Raw genomic sequence first — 24,798 nt, forward strand, 5'->3', positions numbered from 1 at the left:
AAGCTCCTTTAGGTACTGGAAGGCTGCTGTAAGGTCTCCCTGGGGCCTTCTCTTCTCCAGGCTGAACAACCCCAGCTCTCTCAGCCTGTCCCCACAGCAGAGATGCTCCAGCCCTCTGATCATCTTCATGGCCCTCCTCTGAACCCACTCCAACAGGTCCATGTACTTCCTATGTTGGGGGTCCCAGAGCTGGACGCACTACTCCAGCTGGGGCCTCACCAGAGCAGAGTAGAGGGGCAGAATCCCCTCCCTCGCCCTGCTGGCCATGCTGCTGGGGACGTAGCCCAGGATGCCGCTGGCCTTCTGGGCTTCGAGCGCACATTGGCGGCTCGTGTGCAGCTTCTCATCCACCACCAACACCTCCAAGTCGTTCTTGGGGTGAGTTACACCCAGGCGGGGAGTTAGATGAGAGAGCGACACCGAACACCGGCAGTCTTGACCGTCAGGGCCCGGTGGGTGCCCGGCCCAGCCGAGAAACGCGCGACGCCTCCCGCCGGTCGGCGGATAAAGCGCGCCCCCTGGCGGCGCCCACTCCTCCCCCGCCGGAAGCGCCGGTCGGTGCGTGCCGGACGCGGTCCGGGCGGCTCCCGCGCCCCCGGCGGCGCGGAGTTCCCCTCTCTCCTCCTCTCACACCGCCGACCTCCTTACCTCCGCGCGCCCCCGCTCGCCGCTGCCGCCGCCTCCCCCGCTCCCGCCCGCCGCGGCGGTGCGGTGCCCTCCCGCCTCCGCCCCGCCCTGGAGAGCCGCCCTTAGCCTGGCCGCCCCGCGGGCACCCGGCCTCCGCGGGGGCGGCGGGCGGAGAAGTAAAACCAGGCCCCGGCAGGGACGCGGGGCTGGATCTGGAGCCGCCGCCGCCGGGGGAAGGTGAGCGGGAGCCGCCGGGCGGGCTGGGGGGTTGCCTGCCCCGTCCCGGGCCTGGCCCCGGCCCCGCAGGTCCCCGGACGGGAGGTGGCTTGCCTTGGCCACCACCGAGCTTGGGGCCTTGCTGTGACTGCCGTCGGGACGGGGACTGCGGCCGGAGCGCCGTAGCGGGGAGGCGGGAGGCCGGGGGTCGCTTCACGGGGCAGGCGGGCCGGATTGTCCCCTTCCAGCCGGGCAGTAAAACCTCGGCCCCCGCCAGCCCCCTGCGGGAGGAACCGCTGTCTCCTGTCACGGCAGCAAGAAGCCGGCCGGTTCTTGCGTGAAAACAAGGGCAAAAAGCACCCCCTTGACTGCCAGGACCTGTGCAGTGGCAGAAGCCGTTGGCAGGGTTATCAAGGTCTTCTGGGTTCTTTTTGTGTTTGAGGTGGCATGGCTAGTTCTGGTGGAAATGCTCTCCGTATCCGAGTGATGCCGTGGGGCGCCGTGTGCTTCTGGTGGCAGGGGCACGTCCTAGCTGTTGCTTTTCGGTGCCTGCCTGAGTTTGGGGGTACTGGAATGTTTTCCAGAGGTTCCACTTACACATTTCATATACGTGCTGAAATCAGTCACGCTGCACATGGTTTACAGCAGAATATGGTGCTTTCCATAACTGCTCCTTCTGGCACGATCAGTAGGGGCTCGGTTAACCCAGTGTCTGCCAACTGCAGCTGAAGACCACTCTTGTAGCTGATCAAGGACTTTTCTGGGTCATATGCTAGAAATCAGTGAAAGAAACTGCATGTTAGCCTTGTTTCCACTTCACCGTCAGTGTAAAGCCTTAAGCATAAATATAAGTCAGTGTGCACTATCATTAGTCAAATGAGAAACTGCGTCTTTTTCATCTAGTGAAAATGTATGTAAGCTGCTCTATTAGAAAGTTAGAACTTAAATTAAAAATACTTAGTTTGAACTGCATAACAGGAAATGTGTTAACGATGTTGGTTAAAATAAAGTCCTTTATGGGACTCGTCCTTTGAAGGCACGCTCGTATTACTCTGCCTGTAAGTTGGCTAAGGATGGGACTCAGTAGTACTGCACCCCATTGTAGTTTTTAGATGAGGATGGTGACAGATGTCAGAAAACCTCTGACAAGGAGGGCAGGATAGTCCCTCTTTGCTTGGATGAGGCCCTAATCAGAGTGATGTTGCTGTTAGTAGCGTATATGAACTATGTTGGACCTGTATTCAATGTGGAGCATCCTGTGCTTTTTGTGATCATGGAGACATGGTCTTCCCTTCTTCCCTGCCATTGCCTTTGGCAGGGTGTTCAGTGTGGCGGCAACGTAAATCACTCTTGAGCTTGGATACATAGTATTTTTGTGTCCATACCATTGGTTATCAGAAAAAAATGCTCAACTTGTTATGGGGGAAGCAAAATTACAGGACAGGTGTCCACCACAGGACTGGTAGACGGTAAGTCAAATATGAGTAAGGATGGCTTTTTGGGCTACGTTAGCAAGGCTATAGCCATTACATGAGGAAGTATTTATTACCCTCTTTTCAGCACTTTTGAGACCACAACTTGAGTTTAGAGCCCCACAAATACAAGAAAGATGCTGACGAACTGGAAAGGGTGCAGAGAAGGGCCACCAACATTGTAAGGTGGCTGGAGCACATGGTGTCTGTGGAGAGGTGGAGGGAGCTGTGTGTGTTTAGCCTGAAGGAGAGAGGCCTTAAAGGGGATCTTACCACTGCTCTTAATGAGTGGTTTTAGAGAGGGGGGAGTTAGACTCTTCTCAGCAAAGGGACAGGAGGCAACAGATACAAATTGCAGTAAAGGGAATTCTAACTAGAATAAGAAAAAACATTTTCACCATGAAGGTGGTCAAGCACTGGATCAGGGGGAGTGGGATCTCCATCCATGGAGATATTACAAACCAGACTGGACATGGCCCCGAGCAACCTGATCTAACTCCTTAGTTAGCAAGAGGTCAGACAAGTGCTGTCCAATGAGGCTTTCCAGCATAAGTTATTCTATGATTCCCTTCAAGATGAGGAAACAGCGTTGTTCAGAGTAGAGCTGACTGTCCCTAAGATTAGATGTTACCTCTGTGGTTGGCAGCAAAGATGATGTCGGATTTTAATTTCTATTACAGGTTAGTGCATAGATATGCAAGTAAACTTGTAAAACTGTGATGATTGCATTTGAGATATTGCATCTAACATTACAGGCAAGAGGACAAGCAATATTTTGCAAGGCTGACATGTGTGGACAGGACTTTAAATTTACTTGATGAGAATTTTGTGTTTGGAGAAAGCCATAAACAATTAAAAATGTAATAGGCGGGAGCGTATACCTTTTAAGTAAACTTCAAAGCTATGTAATCACCTCTGAGTTTTGAAAAATGTTTCTGTGCCAATGCTCCATATGGTTCTGTAGCTAGTAGGTGGAACCACTGGAGAAGTCCAGGCATAACAATCTGATAAATACTGTAGTGTTGAATGCTACTCCTAAATCCTGCTTGGTCTCACAAGTTGTGTTTCTTGTACTTGCTGTGGGTGTTTGCTGCCTGACAGGTTCTGGAGTTCGGCTCTGGCAGCTGGAATGAGAAAGAGCTTTCTCTTGCTCTCCCACACGCTCGCTCTCTCCCTCCCTTCCTTTCCCCCTAATTCACACTCCCAAGCACATGTGCATGAAATCAGTGAAGTGCATGTCACTAATGCTACGTGCTTATACATCGCTGAAGATAAATTAGCTGCTCCTCACATTGTCCTCAAGAACATCCGGAGGAGCAAAATGTTGTAAGCTGGAATTAGTGGAACAGGTATGGATCGTGGGAGCAAAGTCCTTGTCACGAGATCAGCTTTCTTCTCATTAATAGGAGTTATCTTGAGCTATGTGGGTAGAGGCCGATTTCAAAACAGAAGGAAAAGGAACATCCTTGCTCTATCAGAATGGGAGGAAAAATTGAGACTGAGTGAGATGAATTATGCTGTAGTACATGTTTCAACATCTCATAGCAAACGTGGAGTAAAATTGATTGCTTTGTAGTTTTTGTTGTCGTTGGGGATTAGCAAAATTATCTCCCTAATTTCAGTCACTTGTTGCTTGCAGAAACAGAGGAAGAGTAAAGGAGTGATAGACATATGTCTTTCTAGGCATAGGAACTGTGTGATCACATATGTTGTAATAAAAAACCAAAACACAGCAACTCCAAGCTTAGGTTCTTGCAGAAATTTTTGTTCTTAATCCGTTTGTCTCTACAAGTCTACGTTATAGTTGCAACATGTTTTTTGTCTTGGTCCTAACAGTTACTGTCTTGACCAAAACTTTATACTAGACTAGGACAATTTTTGTCCCCCAAGGTATTATTTCTGTTGTTCTAGAACTGTAGCTAAGATAGCCAAGCATACAGGTTGTCTCTTGTTTGTAAGATTAAGCGAATAGCAAGTTTTCCCCTAAATTGTACAAAGCTAAGAAAAAAGTATTGCCACAGAATTATAGAAAGCCTGAAATACCAGCCCAGAGAGGTCTAGCCCTGAAATTTCTTAGGAGCTGGCACTGGAGAAGAGAGATTCTTGCACATAGGCACGGTAAAGCCAGAGCAGTTAAAACTTTGGGATGACTTCTTCTGATCTTTTTTCCTTGTCCTTTCGGCTGCCTCTCTGTGTTGTGCTCTGGGACTTGGTGTTTCACTATGTGTAAATTTCCAGGTACAGTTAAAGGTGTCTAAAGGAGTGAGACTTGCTTATTTAAGACCATCTGCTTCTGAGTCATTGTATGCTTGTGGTTAGTGGAAGTGTTTGGTAGGTTTTTTTATAGAGCTGGATTTGAGATTGTGCCGTGTCCTGTTGTAGTGCGTGCTTGGGAGAAGGTTTTGAGTGTACTGTGTAGAACAGTAAATCAGACTAATCAATACGTCTTTCTGAAAATTGATAATACAGTATAAACTGTTATTGGTAACAGTAGAAATGTTCTGGATCGGTGTAAACGGAACAGTTTTTAATGAGATAAAATCTTAGCCTGAGATTACACAATTGCACTATCTTTCTCAATTAGAATGGTCAGTATTTCCACTACACAAAAGAAAAGGACTGAAAAAATCAAGTAAAAATTTTGCTGTATGAACCATTATGTTTCTCCTAGGTGCTGCTGTGATGTGGGATAAACGGTATACGAATAAAATGCATCAGAGAGGTTCTTGTATGATTAAACAGTATAGGCAGGTCTGTCTTTTTTGAGGATTTATTCATCGTTATTCATTCCTTTTTTGTGTTTTTTTTTTTTTGTGTGTGTTTTTTTTTTTTAGTGAAACAGGAGATGATAGGTGGAAATGAATCCTGTACTGCAGGACCGATACCTATGTCCTACCTAACCTGCCTGACTTACATTCTGGGAGAATGGACTGGCGTGGAGCATATTGAAGATTATCTGAGTTATGCAGTCTACCTTCTATGGGTGCTTTTTCCACTCGCAGTGGTTTTGCTACTTCCAGGAGTTCTCGTCATCCTCTTCTACACTTCCATTCTCCTTCTTCATATTTATAAAAGGAAGAATGAACTAAAGGAAGCTTATTCCCATGATGTTTGGGACGGTGCAAGACAAATGTTGGCTACCCTATGGGATGGACATGGAAGAATATGGCATGGTAAGCAAGATCTAACTTCTTATTAAAAACTGCTGAAGCTCTTATTCCTGGTTTACCTTTCAGGATTATCAGTATATATCTGATTGTTGCTGCCGTTGCATGAAATCTAAAATTCAGGCCAATTTTTTGTTTTGTTTTGTTAATGACTGCCAGAGGTGCTTGGGAGCAAAAAAAAAGCCATTGAGACTTTTTTGGATGTAATATTTTTTGTCTTATGCATTTGTTCCTTTGCTGCTACAAAATGAGATCTTTCATCCAATTGAATATATATATATGCAATTTTTTAAATTTTTAAATTTTTTTTTCTTTTTTACTCTTTATAACTACTACCAGATTTCCTCATTCCAGGAGGACCTGAAGTGATCGCTATGTTAAAAATTAGATCAATTATCTATATTATTTCAGAGTCAATGTATGAACACTGAATGTGAAATGCCAGATCCCTGATAGCCAGTATGTCAGCACATGTTAGGATAATTTAATTGCACTTAACCAGTCTTATACATATAATGCCAAATGATGGCTGAAAAGAGCACTTAGTGTCAGTTCACTCACTAGTTGGTACTTCAAATTGACTTTAGAGCCCAAAACTGTTACAGAATCATACTTTTTTATTTTCTTTCTGTCTATGTATTTTTGACAACTACTTTCTCTACTAGAATGTCAAAACTAAGGGCTTGGTTCCTTGTCTTTCTACTATTATTTCTTTTATAAAGACAGACTTAATAAATCATTTGGCTTTTTTTCCCTAAGGAAACCATAAGCCTCTCTCGGAACCATTCAGTCTAGATGCAGCTAAAGGAGAAAGAGATGTTTAAGAGCAATTTACATAAAGAACAAATCCTTCTTGAAAATCATCTCTATTTGTTCTCTAGTCAAAGGGAAGCGGGTTTTTAAGGCATTGATAACCAGATGGTGCAGCGGCTGTATCAGATAGGCTTTGTAAGACTAAGATGTAACTTTCAAATCTAGCAAAGTACACTAGATCAAAATCAACAGCTACATCAAAAAGCTTAAAATGCTCACTTCACAATAAAAAGCTATTTACTTTTTTCATAAGAAAATGATTTTTAAGGCCTTGGCTCTTTTCATCTTTAGTCACTTTCTCTTTTTATAAGGTCTAACTTTTTATTTGCACAGAAAAGATTCTTACCCCGTCCCTCATCGACAGTTGTGACTTTTTTCTGCCCTGCCAGCTGCTTCCATGTTCTCTATACACTTCTCTTGCTAAAGAACAAAATATTTTGTGATTATTTTTCTCCCCACTTGATTAGTCAATATCTCATAGGAAGAACTTTTCATCCTGAAATCTCACATCATTGGACACCCCTCCTCCCTAAAAAAAACCAACCCCACAACCCAAAAGCCCAAAACCAAACTTCAAAACTGGTGTGTGATACTTGTAACTTTACATGTATTATGCAAATGCTAGATGTAGGTATCATTCTGGTTATGAATGGCTGGCATGGAGCACATTTAGTGGTCACTTGGGGTGGTAGAGATGATGTGCTTGCAATATATTGTAGCTCCACAGGTATAGAAATTGAAATAGAGGGAGAAGAGCCAAGAGTACCTTACAATGGAATTGTAATTGTAGACCTGATTAACTTTGGAAGAAGAGACAGGGCTTGGGTTGGGTTTTTTTTGGTTGTGGGTTTTTTTTGTTTATTTAAAAACCCAGAAGATACTGTAACGCTATTGCTCGATATTAGCTGAATATGTTCTATTCTGATGTGTTTTGATAATTTGTGTTAACTGAATATATTCTGCACTGTTAATTAGAAAAGTAAGTTCAGTATGAAACTCATGTGTATTTGGGTATGTTTCAATTAAGCATACAAGGCCCCAAATAGCTTTTAGTACTTGGTGATGGGAAAACGGAGAAAGTATAACTCTGAGGGAATTAAGAAAGATAAGCTTCATATCCTGGAGTAAAAGGAGACATGTAAATGGATTCTGTCATGTCATATCTTTTTAAACAATTACTGGTGGCAATGAACTTCGAAATACTTGTCTTTCACCACTCCTATCCATTCTTTATTCTGATTTCTCTTGAATGATTGTTTCAGGGGGCCCTGCAGCCTTGAAGACAGTGAACTGAAAAAATAAGGAAAAATTATATAGTTCAAGACAGTGAGACTGGGTGTTTCGTTTTCAGTTTTTTTTGTTGTTTTCCTTTCTTTGGATGCGGCTCTTCTGCTTGAAATGAAACTTGTATTTCCAGTGAAAGCAACTCAGTAAATGCTGCAAGTCACCTCTTGACTTTTTAGCAGTCACTTTGCTTTTACATCTTCTCAATGGCTATGGGTTTCACTTTGACGACGCAAGTTGGTTTCTTTGGGATAGAATTGTATCACACTTTGACATCTGTTATGCATTTAAATCCTGACAGGTTATGAGCTTCATGGTACCGAAAATATTCCTGAAGGACCAGGGCTTATTGTGTTTTATCACGGAGCTACTCCTGCTGACTATGTCTATTTCATGGCTAGACTTCTTATACAATGGAAGAGAACGTGCCACGTAGTAGCTGATCATTTTGTCTTTAGATTACCAGGTAACATACTTCATTATAAACAATCAGTTAATCAGTTTGAGAACTCTTTTCTTTTTTTTTTTTTTTTTTTTTACCATGTAATTAATAAAAATTGTGCTACAGGATCACAGCTCTCAGAACAGACATTCAGACAAATTTAGTGAAAGTGCTGAAGTACAGCTGTCTGTAACATGTTCTTTACAAACAAGAATGAGTTTATGAGACTGCCCCATGCAAGGATGGGTCATACTCCTGCCTGGGCAATACCTTCCAACAACTCTACGGTGTTTAGAAACAAAGAGAAGGAGATCATAGGAAAAACAGTTGTCTCTGTATAATCAATAGCAAAGATCATTAATAAGATGCTTCTTTTTTAATTAATATAGGCAGAATGAGTGGTATAACCTGATAAACTGTTAACTTAATTAGAAAAGTAAGTTCAGTAGGAACTGTTTGGAAGCAATGCCCTTAAAGCTGACAGTATTACGCTGGGGAGACAATGTATTTTTGTATCCCACCCAGTTGAGTATGGTGGGTGGTGGAATGTGTCCTCAAGAAGAATCTTTTCAGAAATCTTTTTTGGAGGAAAGCTGTAGAAGTGTCCAACAAGTTTGTGTGAAACAAGAGGTGAAACATGAAGAAAATGAAAAATATGTTTAGGGTAAGATTTTGGCTGGACAACCTAGGGAAAACACTGCTGATTGGTGAAATTAATTATGTGAGGGGTTTGGGGTTTGTGTGTGTGAAATACAGTAGTACCAGTTCTTTTCCCAAGTACCCAGTTCTTTCCCTTTTTAGTTTGTGATTAAAATCTTATAATTATTTTTGTGAATTTACAGGGGTGTGCTGTAGCGTACTGATGCTTTTAGTGGAAACCACTTATATCAGAAAACTGTCTTTTTGCCAGTATAGTTTTATTTCAGCCTTAATTCCTGAAAACTGAACTTTTTCATACTGGTAACAGTATGGCTTTGCCTCTACAACTGCTTTTGCCAACAGACTAGGATTTGTTAGTTGATTATCAAATCTTTTGCATACAGCTGACTAACGTAGCCTGTTTTGTAATTTAGATTTGGCTCCGTATTATATCTGTTAATACTTAGGCACAGTTGCTTATCAAATGGGAGATTATTTTGGTTTTCTCCATTGCTGCTTTGAAATGAGGTTCTTAGTGTGAGTATACTTATGTGTCCTGCAAATACTATTTCGTAGCATTGCAGAGAGATCTGGCTGAATGGTCTTGAAGAATTGGGTTCAGCGGTACAACATCTAGCTAACAGCTGGTTACTACAGGCATTCCTCAGGGACTGATACCGGGACCAGCGCTGCTTTATGTTTTTATTGCACACCTGAATGAGGGGTTGGAGTGTGCTCACAGGAAGTTCACTGATGATACCAAACTGGGGAAGCAGTTGATACACTGGGGGTTAGAGCTGGTATTTGGAGTGCCTTCACTGAAACAACATGAAGTTCAGCAAAAGCAACTGTGAAGCTGTGCATCTGGGATGGAGCAATCCCATGCTACAGTACTCTGGGTGAAAGGTGGCTTTGCAAGAAAAGACTTTGGCATTCTAGTGGACAACAAGTTGAACGTGAGTCAGCAGCGTGCCCTTGCAGCAAAGATGATGAACTGCATGTTGAGCTTTTTCTAGCATGAATGTAGCCAGCAGTTTGAGTGAAGAGGTTTTTTTTTCCCTTGGCTTGGCACCTGTGCAAGCACATCTCGCAATATGGTGTCCAGTACAAGACAGATTTTGACCCACTGGAGTGTGTTCAGTGGATGATGGGGGTCTGGAGCACACAATGTATGAAGAGAGGCTGGGAGAACTTGATTTATTTGAACTGTACCAGATAAAGGTGACAGAAGATATTGCTGTCATCAGTGACCTAACGGAAGGGTGCAGAGAAGAGGGATTCAGACTCTTCTCAAAGGTGCACAGCGATAGGATGAGAAGCAACAGAGACAAGTTGCAACACAGGAAATTTTGATTAGACGTGTAGAAAGGTGTTTTACCATGAAGGGTGATCAGATACATGAATAGATTGCCCGGACAAGTTGGGGAATCTCCATCCCTGGAGACTTTCAAAACTCCACTGGGTGAGGCCCTGAGCAGCCTGATCTAGTTGGACCCGCTTTGGGTGGGAGGCTGGACTAGATGACCTTCAGAGGTCCCTGCCAACCTACATAATTCTCTGGTTATGTGAAGACAAGCCCAAAGACCCCAAAAAACGTTCTGGATTGTGTTTCAAATTCTGCACAGTATTGTGTGACTGGCACTTCTGTTGTAAATCAAACCAGAAAGACTGCCATAATTTTATCCTAGTACCAAGACTTCCTGATCTTGATGAAGTCTTCATATTAAATTGGTTGCCTTTTCAGAAGATGTTTTAGTTAACCAAAAGTTATTATGCTCAATGCAGGAGAAGTGTGGGGCCCGTGGGGTAAGGGGTGGGTTTGGGGAGTCAGTAGGCTGTTAGACACACTTGGATTAGATTCTTTAATGGTCCTTCTGTTTTTATGATTATTAGATCTATGAATAGCTCTGAGGAATGGTTTGTCCCATGAATCTGAATCTCAGGTCCATGCCAGTATGCAATTGCCAGTGCGCAGTCTCTTTGCGTCCTCTGCATTGGGCACTGCTTCCTGAATTAACTGCGGTTAACTGGAGTGCGTTTGTAAAACGTTGCTGTGCCTCCTAAGGGATGCGTGAGCCTGCAAGGGGTCTGCAACATGCCTCTCCCTACTGCTTACTCTTGAAAGATACAGCTTGATAACTTAGGGGAGGGAATCTAACCTAATAGGAGACCTCCTATAGGTAGCTGGAGATTCCTGCTGAACATTGCCTAACGCATCTTTATTTCATGTTGACACAAAAGGAGATTACTTCATTGTCTCAATTTCTGCTGTATCAATACTATGTATGGTTCTGTTGCTTGTGTTTTGCGGCAGGATGTGAAATATGGTGCTGCAGCTTCTTTCTTTCATTTTTCTTTTAAATACTGGAGGTTAGTCACAGAAAAAAAACATATTCCAATTGTTTCTGGTTCTTTTAGATTCTTAGCTGTGTAAACCTCGGGAGTACATTGATTTCTGTGAGGTTTAGTTAAGAGAAATCTTTCCCAAAAAGTGCAGCGAGGACTGAGATTTCACTTGTTTTCTTCTCCATCACCCTTTCCTATAGTATGGGCCATGTCTGCTTCCTAGAGTCATCTGGGAGCCCTCTTTAAAAGGTTGTCTGCTATTTTAGGGATCTAAGACAGTCTGTCTCCTGTAATGTCCCAGAGGAAAGGAGCTGTGGCTTCTTGTCTGTTCCATACACAAAGTGTTGCAAAGTGTCTTGTGGACTACGGGTACCTACAGTTGTGAAAGGTTGGGTTCAAAGGTCTAAATGATTCCTCTCTGTCTATGGTCCTAAAGGTTAACCATAGAAAAACACTGACATCCTTGCCATCTTGTGTCCAGCTAGCTGATAGCTGTGATGTTACGGTCACTGGGACTAAGTTAGACAAATGTATATAGTGCACTTACTGAGATAAGTGTTAAATGCATTACCAGGTACTCTCCAAAGGGTTTTCAAACATTGGTGCAGACACAATATTGTGGAATACAGGAGAAGAGTGTGCTGGGGCAAAGGGCAGAGCCCTGGCTGAACTGTGGAATAAAATTAATTTTTGGACTTCTCGTTATTTGAAAAAAAATCAGCATCCCTTCATGCTGTGGAAGGGTGAAAGAGTGTCTAGATAATTTTGAGAGTTGTTTTGCTGTTTAAAGTGGAAAAACAGATTCTTGGTCACTTTCATGCAACAGCCAGGTGCCACCCAGTGTTTCTTCTGACTCCATGATAACTGTTATTTTGGGCACAGAGTACCCTGGCTGTCCTTTCAGGGCCACTGCACTAGTTCCTGTCTCTCTGCTGCTCTGATGGAGCCAGGTTCTTCCTCTTTGCTGCTGGAGCAGAGATATTGATAGTAATGTATGATGTGCTGGCGAGGCTAGGAGGTACAGCTCAGAATATAAGGTTTAACTAAAAGTCAAGGGGGAAATACAGCCGAGAAATTTTGTGAAGACTTGAAACCCCAACCCGTCACTATTCTGTATTACAAATTTTTGCCTGTATTCTGTTTATATTCTGTTCTTTTTTTTCCTGACCTATGAACTAGACAGACTCATGGTGTTGCTGTATCACACACACACGCACCTGCCCCCCATCCCTTCCATAGCATGGCCGGTGCAGAAAGGAAAACTATCTTCACAGCTTCTGCTTCCTTGGAGTTCCCGTTCCAGCTTAGCTCAACACTTCTCATGACTGTTTTGTCTCTCTCCTGAACTCACTGACAGAAAGGGCTTAGAGACAGGCAGCTTCCTACCGCCAGGTACATTCCAGAGAGCTTTAAATAGTTTGGGAATATAAAACATTGTAAAAACCAGCTAATTAATATTCCACAAACAAAGAACCTGAGCGAAATCAAATTACTTTAGGAAAACTCTACTTCAGCTGTCCTCTGCGCAGATGCTACGAGGTGAAGACTCGTAGTGTCACTTGCAGCGTTCGTGGCAGGCACAACAGAATATGAGACACGTGTAACAGAGCTTGTGTTCTGTTGTTCTGTTTATGCACAGATCCCGATTGTGTATAGATAAAAATCAGAAGTAATTATACTCACGCCAACTACAAAGACTAGTTAGAGATCAGAATTTAGTTGAGAATAAAATAATGACATGCTGCCTCATGCTTTCCTTCCCAAACCCTTAGTTTATGTGAGCTGTAGAGAAGACGAACCTCTGTCTTCTTCACTATATTTGGACTCTTCTTCAGTATGTGTTTGTGTGTTCATAGTAACAACTATTAATTTGTTAACCTGACGTTAAAAAAATGAAGATCTGTTATTGAGGGCCAAACTCGACTAGATCAGTTCTGTGTCCTTATCTATGGCTGATAAGTTTGTTTGCCTCAATGGAAAACTTCCAACAAAGAGAAGTAGTCTTTCCTATGATGCTCAGTCATCTAAAGTTCCCATTTTGGTATGGAGTATTCATAAATACTGTATAAATTTAAAATTTATTGAATCAAGTGAACATGATTAATTTGCTGCAAACAGGTTTTTGCTAGTTACGTTCTTTCATACTAGACTGGTTGTCTAAATTGATCAGGTATGGTCCCATTTGAAGCAAATTTTTGATGTTCTGCTATTTCTTGAAGAGTAGGGTCAGTATGACATTTTAAATTCAAGATGATAAGAGGACTTCATGTAACTTTACAGTTAAAAACTTCAGTAAATGAAAAGGTTAACCTAAGATGATGATTCTATGAAGAGGAATGTACCCAATCCAGGCTTGTCAGATGCCTCTTTATGTGACAGACCATCCGAGTACTCACAGACCGAACCAGGGAGTCAATTCCTGCAGTGATCTGTAACTCAGAGAATGCTGCATTTTCTTCATCATTCTCCTTCTTGTGTGCAGACTGCTCCTGGTTTGCCAAGGTTAACAAAATGAAAAACCACAACAACTTGCTGGTATTTCCTCTTGTTGCATTTTGTTAGGACTGTGCTACATTTGAAAAGTAGAGCTCCGGCAAGGAGCCAGTGCCCTGGATCTGACTTAATAAGCCCTTTGGAGGGACACATGAAAGATAGCACAGAGTGCTTGCCATTTTTTTCCAGTTTAGTCCTGATTGTGAGATAGCACCTATGACAAAAAGCCACTGAAAACCCTAAATCTTCACTTTTTAGACCAAAATTTGTAAGCAGGACTTAATGCTTCAGTCCCTCTAGAAACATCTTTGATTTGGGTTACAGGTTATTAGACAAGTAAGTTTTAGCCATTGTGTTCTGTGTTGGGAATCTGTACTCGATGGTAGTATGAATTTACGCTTTCTGAATTAATATTATCTTACCCTACAGGTTTTAAAATATTACTTGATGTACATGGAGTTATGCATGGACCAAGAGAAGAATGTGTTAATGCTCTGAAGAAGGGCTGTCTGCTAGCCATTGCCCCAGGTGGAGTTCGGGAAGCACTCTTTAGTGATGAAATGTATACTATTATCTGGGGTGATCGGAAGGGCTTTGCTCAGGTGGCCATTGATGCAAAAGTGGTAAGTATGACAGATCACAGAAGAGAAGCAAAGATTTACTACTTATTAGTACTTTCTTGCTCGGAAAGCTGTTTCGATAATCATATATTTGGTGTTACATTGCTGAGTGTCATGAGTATCGTCTACTTGCTCTCGTAACTACATTTCAAGACATTTTGTTGCTTTTGATAAGGCTTTGGAGTCAGCTAAGAATAGTGTGGTCAGGAGATCCAGAGTTTAAAACAATGAGAGATGAAATCCAGGATAGTTTCTATGTTACAGGCTCGTGCTGTTTTACACATACCTGGTCAGAATTGTGGTGGCTCAACCCCTGACCAGAACGGTTGGAAGCCACCATACATCAACATTTCTGTTTCCCCTGTTGCTGAAGTATACTGTGACCCCACACAGCACAGACTCACTGGCACGATGTACTGTACTGGCATTTTATGGTAGTAAGTGATATCTAGGGCACACAGCACCAGTAGGAGATGCTGTTCGCTAGTGTGAACTGTCTCTTTAATTCTAATATATAGCATTGTGCTTGGTCAGCAGGCAGATAATTATTCATATGGGACCAACTGTGAAAGGTACATAAGTGTGTGATATATTTGAATTGTAACTATTTTAATAATCACTTCAGAGTCCCTCTCATTCTATATTTGTATTTGAAAGATGTGTGCATATGTCTGTAGGTCTGCGTATACCTAATTTGAAAGTAAGTCTCACACCAAGAGTTTTATATTTAGGTACGTCAAAGAGAGACTAGTTAAATCTCTGGATTTTATACAGAAATAGAATACTTTTAAGACCCAATTTTAAGTGTGTGTCACTTTTCTCAGGAGGAAAATAAGACTGTTTAGACAGGATACTTTCAACAGATTTAGATTTTACTAACGTATTATAATGGCACACGAAAGGCCATACTTGGGATTCAACTATGGTTGTACTAGTTATATTTATCTTTCTGAATATGCGTTCAGTTCCTTTTATGCACTCATAAAGGTCTTGCAGCTTCATTCCCTCCCTAAAAAAATCCTGAGAGATGTAGTAGAATAGGAATGGTGTCAGAGGCAGGCTGAAAGTGGGGTAAATATCTTTATTTAGATTAAAGATTGAGTTACCTTTAATCATAAGCATAACTCCTCATGGAAAGAAAAATGTGTCTAAAACATCGGAAAAATGTGTCTAAAACTGGGACCTTCAACTTGTTGAAGTTGTCTCATTTCAACAGTTTGTTTGCCAGAATTTTTGTCATATAAACCAACTTGGTACATACAAAAATCTCTACCTCTGTGTCAGAAGTAAGATGTTCCAGATAAGATGGTTCTAGAATAAAGAAGTTTGTTACCATTCAGTTTAGGCAACTGCACTTCCTTTTTATTCTCTATAATTGCATTGGATTATTTACAGACTTCCCCGCCCTCCCCTCCCCTCAAAAAAACCCCAAAACGCCAACTTGATACCTGTTTCATTTACTAGCTCATCTCCATGCTTGTCTAAAAGAGTTTGAAAGAATCTGAATGTTTGAAAATCCCATAAAGAGTTGTGCATTTCTGATGATGCTATGTATAGTGAGTACATACTATAAAATGATATTTAAAAACTTCGTGTAGTAGTCGACCCCCTCCCAGTTCTTGTAAACCTTGACAGCTTTTTGCAAGTTCAAAAACAGCAATAAAACCTTGAAATATTCAACACCATTCCAAATATTCATCAGCGGAAATAAGTCATGGACATGTATTGAATATGGCACATCATTCATGAAGCAATTCAGTCAGCATAGCAGAGATGAATCAGACAAGTTTAGGGTCCCAATCCTGTGAATTCTTCCCTTTGAGCATAACTACAAATTAGGTTAAGAGGTTTAACCACTTAAATCACAACTGTGCAAACACTGCTAGACGAGGGGAGGCCTAAATGCTCCATAGGTTCTGAAATCCTGGACTGCTTTGAAAAATGGACTTGCTGAAACAGTGACTCACTGAAATCTCATGGTATTCTCCAACTTTAGACCTCATGGCAGAAGGTCTCGGAAGAATGTGAGAATACTTGTTTTGCTTTCTGTATGTCCTTGTCTGAGAAACACTTCTGAAATTAATTTGCTTGTTGGGTTTAAGTGAGGTAGAAGTATTTTAGATAGTGCTATCTTCATTAAATTCTTAATTATTTTTTTTCCCTCCTAGCCCATCATTCCTATGTTTACACAAAATGTTCGAGAAGGCGTTAGGACATTAGGAGGAATAAGTAAGATCTTTTCTATTTTTTCGTAGTTTATTTTCCCATATGTGTTTAGCCTATCTCTCTAGAAATAACCCCCCTATAAATTTCAGACTTGTCACAGCCTTGTTTCTGTAGGTTTTCTCTCTGGTAGAGTTCAGAGATGTTATTAAGATTTAATATCAGAATTAGATGTGGTATTGGCTCATCTAAGTTACTCTCCACATAACAGTGTGCCTTCACAGAAGCAGTAGAAGAAAGGAAAAAGGAGCCAGAAAAAGGCAGATGGATTTAGAGCACTCTTTTTCTCGCTTATATCTGCTAGGCCAACTCTAGGTTTTCCGCTGTCTGTTAAGAAGCAAAGCAAACAGGGGTTTGCAGGGGATGTGTAATTTCTTTAAATTTCCTCCTAAAGCTCTGTGCTTACACCTCTACCTGTACTTAAACTTTGAATGGTTTGAGATATATTTAGTCTGCGGTTGGTCTGCTGTTCAGCACTAGACCTGCGGTTCCTCAGAAAACTCTGCATTTGCCTGTTCTCTTTCCTCATCTCTATGGGACTTCCAGCCAGCACACGAGTAGATGGGTATGTGTCTGAAGGGTTCACCTCTGGGATGATTAGATGCCTGCATTTCTGCTGATCTGCTAGTGTTAAACCCTCTTTTTTTGTTTTCTCCAACTTACTATCTAGCAGAAAGGGCCTGAACAGTCTCCTCCATGCCACGTGTTCTGCCTCAAGTATGGCATCATCATCTTCATCAGAGGACTGCAAGGCAAAACAATTCTGTTTCCCCCTCTAATTAAAAGCTATATATTGCATGGAGAAAGCCAAGGCATCAGATGTAGATGTGCAGAATAATTCACACGTTTGTCAGATTCTACAACAATTATTGCTGTGTTCAGGAGACTCTTCCCAAACAAGCAGAAATTGAAGCCAAAATCATTCGTGCTACTTGTATTCTACAGCAGAGGTGCTAGAGAAATTGAATTTTGATCATTGAAAGCATTACTCCGGTTTCGTAGTTTTGGAATATTCTTTGTCCTTGTAAGTTGTGTACAGAAATTTTCACATCTTGCGCAGTAAAGATTTTCTTATGCCAATGCCTCAGTTAAAGGAATTTTTTGTCTAAAGTTAAAGAGAGAATATTAGCACCCATTCTGCAAGGAATCTGGTCTGAGCGCATTTGGGCCAGATGCTTAGAACGTGGCATGTGGGGAAGATGATGTGTCCTCTTAGCACTGATTGAAATACCTGCATTTTCTCTCTTTTTATATTGTTTCACTGCAACCGGTGTGTCATCTGAAAGAGCAATTCAGTGTTTTAGCATGACTTTTTTTGGCAGATAAGACTCTTTCTGATCTTCTAGACCTTGGCAGGACTGAACAGAACAGTCTTCCAATACTAGTTTCTTACGATAACCTGTAAAATTAGCTGAACTGTAGCCTGTATTGTGTAGCGTTCCCTTCTTCTCCAGAGCGGCAGCTACTGGATTTTTCTCCTCGTCTTCCTTCTCTTTGCAGCTATTCTTTGGAGGAGAGATTTCATGCCAAGTTAGGGTGGAAACAAGTCTGATGTTAGCATTAACGCAGCAAATGAAAGTCAAGGGTAGAATAGAACTTGAGATGACACGTTGTTTGAGAATCTGGGTCAGGGGCTGGATTACTTGACAAGCCAGTTTCAGTTTTAAAGAAATACTGGGAAAAAAACCCTACATAATAATCTCAGTCTCTCTCTCTCTCTCTCTCTTTCTTTCTCTGTCCTTTCCACCCTCCCTTTTCCTTCTCCTACTTTCCCTCTTCCCCCCTAAATTTTTTCACATTAGAAATACTTAGGTCACTATATGAACGTATTAGATTGCCAATAGTTCCTGTGTACGGTGGGTTTCCAGTCAAGCTTCGTACTTTTATTGGAGAACCCATTCCATATGATCCAAATATAACCGCTGAGGAACTAACTGCAAAGGTAAGATAGATATGCATATATATATTTAAAATATTGACTGTTCTGATAGAAAACACTGGAATATTCTTGTCAAGTGATTTCTACCTTGAATCTGGTTATAGAAGTTGGTGGAATCATGGTAAACTTTGGACTTGCTTAACACTGATTGCCCTTCCTTAATGCTATCAGTTTATTACTACACCTTGCACATGTTCTAGGCCTTTTAAAGTCAATACTGCACTATATATTTGCTTCGAGAAACAACTTGCTTTAGGGACTGAAGAAGTTCAGTCGCATAAGACTTCTCTGGGTTGATAAAGACGTAAGCACCTCACCCAGAGAAAGTGTTCTGGTTCTTGGTCTTTTCAGAAAGATACTAATGAAGCCTTTCAAATATAGCAAATCTGTGTTCGCAAACTGTTGAAATTCCATACAATAAAAAATTAAAGGTAAATCATTTCATTGCTTTGTCCAGTGTGTTTCCATTTCTATTTCCTCCAATTTCTCAGCCAACAAATTAACTTTTGAATGATCCCCTAGTTCAGGTTTATAGAAAGGATTGTCAGGTCCTCGTGTTCATTCAGTTTATTAATAGATTTCACAGTGCAGAGATGTAAAACAGTTAAGTGATGGAGCAGTCAGATGGAGGGGGCTGAAATAGCTGTTTTTGAAAGCTCCACAGATGGTCACTTTTAGCATTCTGAAAACTTCCCTTGAGAGAAAGAGATTTTTCTTTTTGACCATGCAGGTGCCAGTTCAGTTGTCTCTCCTCATCTGTTTACCCCCTGATTAGATCTCTGCAAAGTGACATCTTAAAATGTTTATCTGCATTATCTTATGCCCTGGTTGTGGAAAACTGATTGTTTCTTTTGGGGGTTCAGTCTGACAGGACTTTAGAACTGTTCGCTCTCAGGACAGAACGTGAGTTTAAATGACTTTCAGACATGCTTTGGCATCTTGCATTTGTGCCAACCCTCACTTGTTTCTGACTTAAGTGCAAATTCTGCTAGATAAGGCCCCTAGAGTGTGAATCCCCTAGAATCCTAGTCAGAGTGATTTTAAAGTTGTATTTCATGTTTCAGGGTATGGCACAGCATGTGTTTTCCAATTATATATAGAAAAATTAAGCTCAAATTTTTTACCTAATAGAAATTTTAGATCTGTAGAGACACTTAGGACCAGATCTATAAAGAGATGTGGGCTGGAACCTTCTCCCAGGACTTAACAGTTGATCACATACTTCACGTAAACAGCGGGAGCTTGTACCAAGTATCAGTTCTCCCCTTGCTGACCGCTGGTTTATAAAGGCAAATAGTTCTCTGTTCTGTCTCTGGCCTTAAGAATTCGGTAGTCTGGGCTTCTCCAGGCGGAATAGGAAGGTTGCACAAGCCAAATGTGCGGAGACACAATTGTGTTTCCAGTGCTGCTTCTGAGCACGTGTCGAAGCAAAGTTCTTGCACAGTGCAAAGTGTTACTGATGCAAACCTGGGCATAGGCAGAAGCTTCTGAGTTGCGGTACAGCACACAGGCACTGACATGCTTATAGATCTAGGTCTCTTCATTAATTTACTTCATCGTCATTTTGCTATTGCGTATCACTAATAGAGCTTGTGAACACAGCTACCAGAGATAAACGATACTAGTTCGTTTGGCTGTTTCTTGGCAGTGATTCCACAAATGCATCCTGTGGGTTTAAATATGGAAAAATAGTATTTTGAACTTGCAGTGATTCTGCGACATTTGCAAGGATGAAAAAGAGCCTAGAAATTGTGTTAATGTAGGAACAATATAAAGATGACTTAATCTGACCAAAAACTTTTCTCTTCCCTTACAGACAAAAGCCGCAGTCCAAGCTCTAATAGAAAAACATCAGAAAATACCAGGAAATATATTTAGGGCTTTAATGGAACGATTTCAAACACAAAAGAAAGAAGATTAAGGTCTTCTCAGCAAACTACTATTTAGTTATAATATTCTTAAAGTCGTATTTGTAACTTATTCATTCTTCTAATAATAGGTTTTAATACTGTCCTAATGATACTGCTGTATAATTTAAGATATAAGACAATTTCCCTTGCCCTTCCCCCTGTCCAGTATCAAGCTCAGGAACCCAAACTTCAAATCATTCATAATGTGGCAAAGTTTAGTTTTTGATAAATGCATTCCTAACTTGAAAGTGGTTTTGGTTTTGTTTTGGTTTGGTTTTTTTTTGGGGGGGGTTCCCCACTTCCCCCCCACCCCCCCCCCCCACCCCCGGCTTCTCTTTAACCTGAATGTTAGACCTGTTGTAGAGCTACAAGTCTTACTGTCTTGATCGTCATCGCTGTAACTAGGTTTTGCAGGCCAGGTTAATGCCGTAGAGCATTTATGAAAACTTTCTTTAGGTTGTTACTCTTGTGCTGCTGGAAAACAGTCAACCTTCTGTGGCCTGCAGAACCTTGAGCTATGTCTGCAAAACCTACGGTGGAAAGTATCTGGTTTTACTGCCGTAAGCTCAGAAAGAGTTTGCGGGAGTGAAAATTGATTAGAGAACTGAAGTGAACCAAGGAAGCTGGTTACAGAAACCGCTCCAGTGCGGTGAATGGGAACCCTACGGCACAGCTGCTATGCCAAGCAGAGCCATATTAGCTGCCTGCCCGTGAGCAGAGAGTTGTCCCGTACACTTCTCGGTGAATCTGCAAATTCTGCTTTGAAAGAATGAGCCAAGCATTTAAACTTTAAGAAGTGGAAATGAGAGTACTGTTTAGTAACATGAGCTCATAAAGCTTTATTTTGCAGGAAAGAAAAAAATTAGTGTGACATTCCTTTTAGAAGACAAAGTTCTTTTGAAAAACGGGATAAACATTCCTAAATACCCTTTGAATCTAGTATGTGTGTAAACTGTTAAACCTCCATATTCTTCAAACACACTTACTTACGTAAGTTACTAAATCAGGGTTGAGAGGGAAATCCTATGTACTTTCCTTAAGTGAAAACAATTGAATGAACAGGAAAGAGTTGCAGGATTGGGCTTTTGTGCACTTACAGTAAATTATATTATTCTATTTTTTCTGAACTAAAGCCTACACTTTTATTGTCCAAATAGGAAATATCTGAAATATTTCTTCTGTTTGCCAGCAAGTTTAATCTGCGGTTCTTAAATTAACATCTGGGAACTCTTTAGTTTTGGGATGAGGACAAGATCCTTAAGGAAAGACAAAAGAGGTTTTTGCTGGATTACGTGGTCTTCTTTCAATAGTGATGGAGTTTGACCCTTTCTTAAAAAAAAAAAAACACACACCAAAACCCAACAACAAAAACCCCCCCGAGTTTTGAAAAAGTAGTTGTATTCAATTTAGTATCCATTCCTCCCACCATTTAAGCACATACTTTGCGTTATACTCTTTAAAATGTATAAATTAGTGAGATAATATAAGTGCATGTGGATGATGCCCTATGTTAGAAAAATACCACGTTATGGGAAAGAGTCTATAAATTATGGTTTATGAAAAGCAAAAAGCTTACGTATTTTATGATGTTATTTTATATCAAAAGCATTTTATGTGGTGCTGAATTAAATTTTTTAAAGCCTGGGGAAGAATCATGTTATATAAAAGCAAATGCCCATTCGGAAGTTTTATAAATGACTTGGGTTTTATTTGAAGGCAAGATGGCGTTCTTTTTGATTTATCAGAATGCTTTAAAAAATATTATGTTAACACAGTATGTCATTAAAAGTGAGAATGCCAAATTCCTATGTTGGAGTATATTTTAAGTATGACTTCGTTTTTACTATCCATCTTGAGGAAAATGCACATCAGTCTATATTGGGGAATTCTCAAAGGCAGCTGAACGTATTTCGTGTTGAGGTTGCGTATATGTAAAAGAAAACTCAGTCTAAAAGGTTCTGTTAGCCATGAACAGACATTTGCAATCTGAGATTTTGTAAAACTTATTTTACTAAATATGTGGGCTGTTTGATGCAATTTTGTCCCTTTAAGTATTGAAAGATGAGTATAAAAAATGAAGGGCAGTATTGGTACTCTTTAAGTGTTCATATTTGTATAGGCCTTTCATATTTATTTCTCTGTATAAAAAAATGTATAGAAGACACCTTTCAAATAAAATTGACAACTGGAACAGGCTTCTGAAGTTTTGTGTTGCGTTTGAACTAAATGAAATTATACGCGCTAAACCTTCAGTGGTTTTGAGCAGCACGTGATACCCTTCAGAATCTCCTCTTTCCTACTGTCTGAATAGGAGTGGGAGCATCAAAGCCCCAGAAGGAGTGAATTAAAGGAAAAATAATTCAGACAACAGTGGAATAAAGGACAAAAGTCACATAAACAATAAGGTCTGAGTTTTAATAGTTGTGATCAGTGCTGCGGGAGGCTTTACGAGGCATTGCAATACCACTTTAGTTACATTTAAGATTCCACAATGGAAAATACGTCATAAATACTGACTAGCAAGGTTTATTTAGACATACTTGATGTGTGAATGACTATCTACTTTATTTCATTGAAAAATGAAATAAAATTTCATTTTTCCTCCCTTCCTCCCTGGAGGGAGACTCTTGCAAGTAAAGTTATAGGCCAGGCTTCCATTCAGCTGATTTTGTTTACTGTGCGTCAGGCAGAAGGAAAAATTTAAAGGAAATTTTAGCATTAGACTAGAACGCTGATCGCCTGGTTAGCCTTTGGATACGCTGAAGACATTCCAGGTTTCTCCATGCAACAACATAACCGGGATATGTGTTTTTAGGTTGTTTGGAAGTAGAAATAGCCTGACTGCTGTACTGGCAGGTATCTGTCATTATCTCTCAGCAAGACCCAAATCTCCTGTTGTGTAATAGCAGAGCATGGTCTGAACATCTATTAGGATGCTTTCATATGAAATTAATCACTGCAAATGCAAGGTAGAGCAGTTAATCAGCACTGTCAACACAATTGTGTGGTTCACCCGGTATTGGGTTTGCTGTACAAGTAATACCATCATGTTGCTTCATCCTATTAGTCTGTAGAGAAAGATACAGCTCTGGTGACACTTAAGGTGTCACCTCTACAGTGCAAAATCCCTGTTAAGCCTGTCGTAGATGGTAGACTGCTTTTTTTTGGTGTTATTTTTGCACCAAAAAATTACGGTACCAAAAGTAAATGTGGAAGTGCATGAAATTGCTACATGCGTGTAGTAGCACAGAAAATACGTGTTAAGTATGATCAGCCTTCAAAACACATCTGCTGAAACTTCATGGGACAATCTGATGTCACTTACTTTCTTAGTTCTGTTCCCTTTATGTCTGTGAAGGTGCTTGCCAGCAACAAAGATGTGTTTCTACAATACAGATCAGTGATGCTAAGGCCTTTTTTGTATATTTTTTTTTTTCATTCAGAACTAGCCAAAACGAATGGTAGTCTCAACGCAAGTTACTTTTCCCATTATGGGTTATTTCCAGTATTTGCTTGCCTGCTTTTTTTGAGTAATTCTGTTTTGCACAGACGGTTGCAAATTTACCGCTTACTACCTTGAATTGTGCCACAGCATACACTGAGTGCACACCATATGTCGCTTTCTGAAACATTTTAAAATTGTTATAATGATCTCTTCATGTCAGAAAATTGGCCACAAAAGTGTCACGAACTTATGGACTGCAGGGAGAATGTTTTTAAAAACAAAAGTGTTTGCTTATGCTTCTCGCTTTTTTTTTTTGTGTGTGTGTGCGTGTGTGTGAAACATTGCAAGAAGGTAGGATGCCATTTGTAATTAACATCAGGCCGCGTATCTAAGGCAGACCCAATATTTTTTTTCCCCACCGTGGAGCTGAGTTGGCTGTTGTGGAGCAGAGCTTACACCACCAGGCCCTGTGCTGCAGCCATCGCGTGAGCGAGAGCCCCGCCGCTCCCTGCCGTCCGCGCTGGTTACTGTAATGAGAGAGCGCAGCATCGTTCTTCAAATCACCTTTGGCTCCTGTTTTCTAGCTAAAACCACCGCATGCTCGGGAAACATGAGATGCCGAAGTTCGAACAAAATACAGAGGGAAGTATTGTATTATTCAGAGAAGATCTTAAAAGTTGGAAAAAAAAATAAAAGGCAAGAAATTGAACCAGTTTTACCTAATCCCTTTTAACGGGAAACAGAATGTGCCAAACATCAGGGACGGTAGGAATTTACAATTTTGTGTCATCTTTACAGGGAATTTGTGACAGATGAATTGGGGTGGATCCTGTTGCAGATGTGGCCGATCTTCACATATTCCAGACTGGGGTTTGCTTTTCTTTTTATTCCTACAGCGTTCTCTTATGGTCAGGTCTGTGCTGAGCTCAGAGCAGCTCCAGTCTTCCTTCAGTTACTTCTTAAGTGGGAATAGAAATGGAGACCCCAGAGAACACTTGTTGGTTCTCGTTTTGATCTATTTGAAGGCTACCAAAGGTACCTAGAAACATTTCTGAGCTCCTATTTCACCTGCTGTGATGGAGCTGCCAGCTCTCCAGACACTTCTTTAATGATTAGGTTTCTCCTTACTATATAACACTCTCCTGTCAGACCCACCAAAGCT

General features: G+C 41.0%; 1 protein-coding gene across 3 annotated transcripts; it reads left to right on the forward strand.

The window, feature by feature from the left end:
* Positions 1-570: 570 nt before the first annotated feature.
* On the forward strand, positions 571-22,394 carry LOC128905742 (transmembrane protein 68-like). Of its 3 annotated transcripts, XM_054192218.1 has the most exons (7): positions 575-864; positions 5,150-5,488; positions 7,881-8,045; positions 13,929-14,122; positions 16,288-16,348; positions 18,145-18,284; positions 20,098-22,394. In XM_054192218.1, the coding sequence occupies exons 2-7, from the start codon at positions 5,161-5,163 to the stop codon at positions 20,200-20,202; spliced, it is 993 nt and encodes a 330-aa protein (XP_054048193.1). In that variant the 5' UTR covers positions 575-864; positions 5,150-5,160; the 3' UTR covers positions 20,203-22,394. The 3 variants fall into 3 exon arrangements, with proteins under 3 accessions (XP_054048194.1, XP_054048195.1, XP_054048193.1); XM_054192219.1 differs by lacking the exon at positions 7,881-8,045 and having other exon boundaries at positions 571-864; XM_054192220.1 differs by lacking the exons at positions 16,288-16,348; positions 18,145-18,284 and having other exon boundaries at positions 572-864.
* The last annotated feature ends 2,404 nt before the right edge of the window (positions 22,395-24,798 follow it).

Source organism: Rissa tridactyla, chromosome 2, assembly GCF_028500815.1.
Source record: "Rissa tridactyla isolate bRisTri1 chromosome 2, bRisTri1.patW.cur.20221130, whole genome shotgun sequence".
Taxonomy (NCBI): Eukaryota; Metazoa; Chordata; class Aves; order Charadriiformes; family Laridae; genus Rissa; species Rissa tridactyla.